This window comes from Nanorana parkeri, unplaced genomic scaffold, assembly GCF_000935625.1.
Source record: "Nanorana parkeri isolate BGI_ZX_2015 unplaced genomic scaffold, ASM93562v1 scaffold884, whole genome shotgun sequence".
Taxonomy (NCBI): domain Eukaryota; kingdom Metazoa; phylum Chordata; class Amphibia; order Anura; family Dicroglossidae; genus Nanorana; species Nanorana parkeri.
In genome coordinates, this window is record NW_017307152.1 from 280202 (window position 1) to 284973 (window position 4772).

Below are 4772 nucleotides of genomic sequence, written 5' to 3' on the forward strand. Positions count from 1 at the left end.
ATTATAACATTATTATTATTATTATTATTATTATTATTATTATTATTATTTTACTACTACTACTATTTTACTACTACTACTACTACTACTACTACTACTACTACTGCTACTGCTACTGCTACTATTATACTGCTAATATTATCCCAACTGCAGTGTATTATAATAGTACTTCCACCATTTGTAGTATAAATATTTAATATTATTTTTATTAATATTGGTAGAAATAATAATAACACACAGCACCCCGACAGTCAATGGCTGCTATAGGCACATGTGACTATGCCAGCCTTGGTGTATTATACTATTAATATTGTCTGCATTTTAATTACTCCTAATAATACTACTGCACAGCACTCTTCTTATCCAGTGATGGAGCCTATTATAGGCAGGAGTGACTGCTCATATTATTCCAGCCTGTGTATTATACTAGTAATGTGATTCATATTTGTATTATTAGTACTACTACTACTACTACTACACAATACTCTGATATTCTGTGTCTGCTGCCTGCTATAGGAACCTGTGACTGCTTCTGTTTTACCAACTATAGTGCATATTATTATTATTATTTGTATTATTAGTAGTAATACTAACACTACTAGGACACATCACCCTGACTGGCAATGGCTGCTGGTTGTTAGGCACTATGATGCATTTTAATATTATTATTATTATTTGTATAAAACACCATCGTTGGAATATTAATAGTCACAGACTGTCAAGGTGCTGTGTAGTAGTAATGATAATAATGTGAATAATATTGATAAAACACCAAAGTTGGAATGATATTAACAGTCACAGGCTGTCAGAGTGGTGTGTAGTACCACTGTAATATTATAATAATAAAATAATATTGATATAAAACACCATGGTTGGAACAATATTAGCAGTAGAAGTAATAGTAGTAGTACTAAAAATAATAATAATAATATAATACACCATAACTGGAATATATAGTAGCCACAGACTGTCAGGGTGCTGTGTACTAGTAATAGTAGATGTAATAATAAATATAACAGTGATATAATAATTAATAGTTGGAATATATAGCAGTCACATATGGTTAGGGTGCTGTGTGGTATAGCAATTATAATAATAATGTTATTAATTTTGATATACTACACAGAAGTTGGAATAATATTAGCAGCCACAGACTGTCAGGGTGCTGTGTAGTAATAGTAGTAGTAGTAATAATAATTATAATAATAATAAAACAAATTAATAGTGATATACTTCATAGCTGGATGTAGCGGCCACAGGCTGTCAGGGTGTGTAATAATAATAATAATAACAATAATAAAATATTAATAGTGATATAATACACCATGTTTGGAATGTATAGCGGTCACAGACTGTCAGGGTAATTATGATAATAATTATGTTATAATAGTGATGTTAGACACCTTTGTCGGGATCCTATGAGCAGTCACAGACTGTGAGAGTGTTGTGCAGTAGTAGTAATTATAATAATAATACAATTAATATTGATCTAATACACCTTTATCTGGATCCTATGTGCAGTCACAGACTGTGAGAGCGATGTGTAGTACTAGAAGTAGTAGTAATTATAATAATACAATTAATATTTGACCTAATACACGTTTGTTTGGATCCTATGAGCAGTCCCATAGTGTCAGGGTGTTGTGTAGTAGTAGTATGGATTATAATAATACAAGTAATAGTGATATAATACTCTATAGTTGGAGTATAGAGCAGTCACAGGCAATGAATAGTGATCTCATACACCTTTGTCGGGATGCTATGAGCAGCCCCACGTGCCTGTAGCAGCCCCCAGACTGACAGGCAGCCAGGAGAGGGTTAACCCCATCATTAGAGGCCTCATGAATGATGGGATGAGAGCAAACAAGGTGGAAATTGGCTGTAAACACCGGGCCGTGAGCTGCTGTAATTAATTCACTGTCTCTTTTAATCAAACTGAAAGGGGGATCAGGTTCTAAGCCAATGAGAGGCGAGTGTGGTGTGACACGTGTGGTAAAGTGACAGAAGTTGTGCAGAGGAAGAAGAGGTGAAGTGACAGAGTGTAAGGAGATCTGAGAGTGTGGACACCCCCCAATAGGGAGGCATCGGACTTCAGCAGAGGACACAGTGTAGGAGATGGTCAGAGGGAAGACCCTGTAAGACTTGTTGGCAGAGGACTGTGAGCAGAGAAGGACAGAGTCCAAGCTGCTCAGCACTCTCTCTCTGCTCCCCTCTGTCTGGATGCTGGTGAAGCGAGGACAGCCCGCATCAACCTGAGCGCTCAGGAGGAGCTCTCCAAGGTGCTGAAAGTCTCCATAGTCCTAATTCATCCCAGGCTGGTCCTCAGAGAGTCGTCGGGAGGATGGGACGTGTCGGATGATGACCCCCTGCCTTGGCTGTTGTGTTTGATGAAAGATCAGAGCCTTCCACTTTCTGCTCTGCCGCCATCCTGTATCTCCCCCAATCCTCATCGATTTTACCATCATTGCTCTGGTTCCATTGCTCAAACCTTCTATTGATTTTTCACAGTTTTTTTTTTCCTCCTGGCCACCCACCTCACAGGACTGGCCAGAACTGGGACTTTTACCAGGACAGCTTGGCTGGAACAGAACTAGGACCAGATATGGATGGGGACCTGATTTAAGACCACCGTGCAAAGTCCAATACATTTGGGGATTTAATAGGCAATTCAATAATTCTCCGCTGGCTCCTTCAGGCTCAATGACATTTTAAAAAGTTGACCGGCATGGAGGGGTCCAACGGGTTTGGAATTGACACCATCTTGTCCCACAGAGTCGGTAGCCCAGGGCTTCCTCAAGGGGACCCACTGATGGGGGACAGTAGGTCACCCTTGGAACTGAGCCCTAGATCTGAGGTCAGCAGCCTTTGCTCTACACCGCCTTCCCCATCTAGAGACTGCCTGGACTCGGTCAACACCAGGCAAGGGGTCGCCTTGGCCATCGAGTCCCACCTGCAGCCAGGGGTCCAGCTCTCAGCTCCATCCCAGTCCAGGACCGTCACCTCCTCCTTTTTAATCCGGGACATCCTAGCGGACTGCAAGCCACTGGCCACTTGTGCCCCTTACTCCAGCAACGGGCAACCAGCCCAGGACCTGAGCCACTGCTTGTCCAGCAAAGTTGCAGAGGACTATAGGGACAAACTGGAGAAAAGCAGCAGCTCCACATCCTCAGAATCAGAATACAAAGGTAAAGGTGAGTGTAATTATACATGTAGCCAAAAATATACCAAAAACAAAACGATGATGATGATAATAATAATAATAATGATAATAACAATAATAATAATAATAATCATGATAATAATGACACTGATAATAATAATAATAATACAAAAAATGGTAATAATAATTTTAATAATAATAATAGATATATATATATGTACAACCCAAAAACGGCGCCTTCGTTTATAAAACTTTGAACCCTCCCCAGTTCTAAAAGCCTAGAAGGAAAGTTTATTACCCACTAAGGTCAGCATGTACAAAAATCAATCTTTATTATTACATTTAAAGCAAAGTCAGCCTTTGAATTTAAATGAATTTTAACTAATTAAAAAAAAAAGAAGTAACATATTATAGATTTAATTCACAATCTTTAATTCAAGGATTTACTTTCAGTCACGTGACTATAATTTTAAAATCTCCTTCCACTCAACTGAAAATTACTGTCACATTTAAAAAATAATAATAATAATGATCCCTATCCTGGTGTAATTTGTGAATTGAGCCCTATGTATCATTTAATGATTGTTTTGTGGTTCGAGTGATATTTTTATTTTGGAGAAAACATAAGTTTGAATGAACGGCGTTAACAAAACGCTGCAGCAATTTGGAAAGACTTTGTAAATCCGGGTGTATGTGTCCAGGTGTATGTGTCCAGGTGTATGTGCCATGGCATCTATAGTTGGGGCCACAATAGGACTCCAGCGGGCTGATGATGGGAGGACGGAGAGGGGCGCAGCGCAGGGAAGGCGCATTGCTGCTCCGCCGGGCCCGGTGCGGAGTTTCTGCTTGAAGGATCGCGGCTCCCCAGTGACTCAATTAGGCGGATTATTGTCTTCCTGCATAGGAAATTCAACTTCACACTTGTCAATGGAGGAACTTCGTACTAGAAAATACCCCATAAACCCCTGGATAAGGCTGATACAGGCTATTACTGCAATGAGCATGTCACTCCTTTTATCTTATCTGAGATACATACAGTATATATGATAGATAGATAGATACATAGATTGATGGACAGATAGAAGGGGATAGATTCAGAGATCGATAGATAGCTATAGATAGTGAGCTGTTGCTGGTAATAGAAATGATTTGATAGTTCCTATTGATCAGTCACCAATGACCTTGTATAAGAGTCCCCCAGTTGGCCATGCCGCTGTCCTGTCCTCTGTGTGTATTACAGCTCCGTCCTGGGCTCTGGGATGTCACAATGACTCCATGTCCTTCTCTGTGCGCTGTAGACATGTGTGTGTCAGTGCTGAACCACAAACCGATTTATCAAACAAGATTTACAAAAAAAGCTGGTAGAACATGAAAAGGGACGAGACAGGCGGTGGGCTTGCTGGAAATAGTAGTTCTACATCAGCCGCTTGGAACTGTTGAGTATTAACCATTTATGGGCTGTGTATAATTTATTAGCCCTAGCCACAGTTCCAAACATATGTTATGTTCTTCTTCTAAGACATGTCCTTATTTCCTTCCTTCCTTTCTTCCTTCCTTCCTTTTCTTTCTTTCGTTCTTTCTCACTCTATTTTTCTTTCTTTCTCTCTCTCTC

At 39.7% G+C, this 4772-nt stretch overlaps 1 protein-coding gene across 1 annotated transcript in view; it reads left to right on the forward strand.

Moving 5' to 3' along the window:
- Positions 1–2712: 2712 nt before the first annotated feature.
- Positions 2713–4772, forward strand: part of BARHL1 (BarH like homeobox 1) — a 10221-nt gene continuing 8161 nt past the window's right edge. Inside the window, exon 1 of the mRNA XM_018565762.1 lies at positions 2713–3185. Within this exon, the coding sequence (XP_018421264.1) occupies positions 2726–3185 (460 nt within the window). The 5' untranslated portion in view covers positions 2713–2725. The remainder of the gene's footprint in view (positions 3186–4772) is intronic.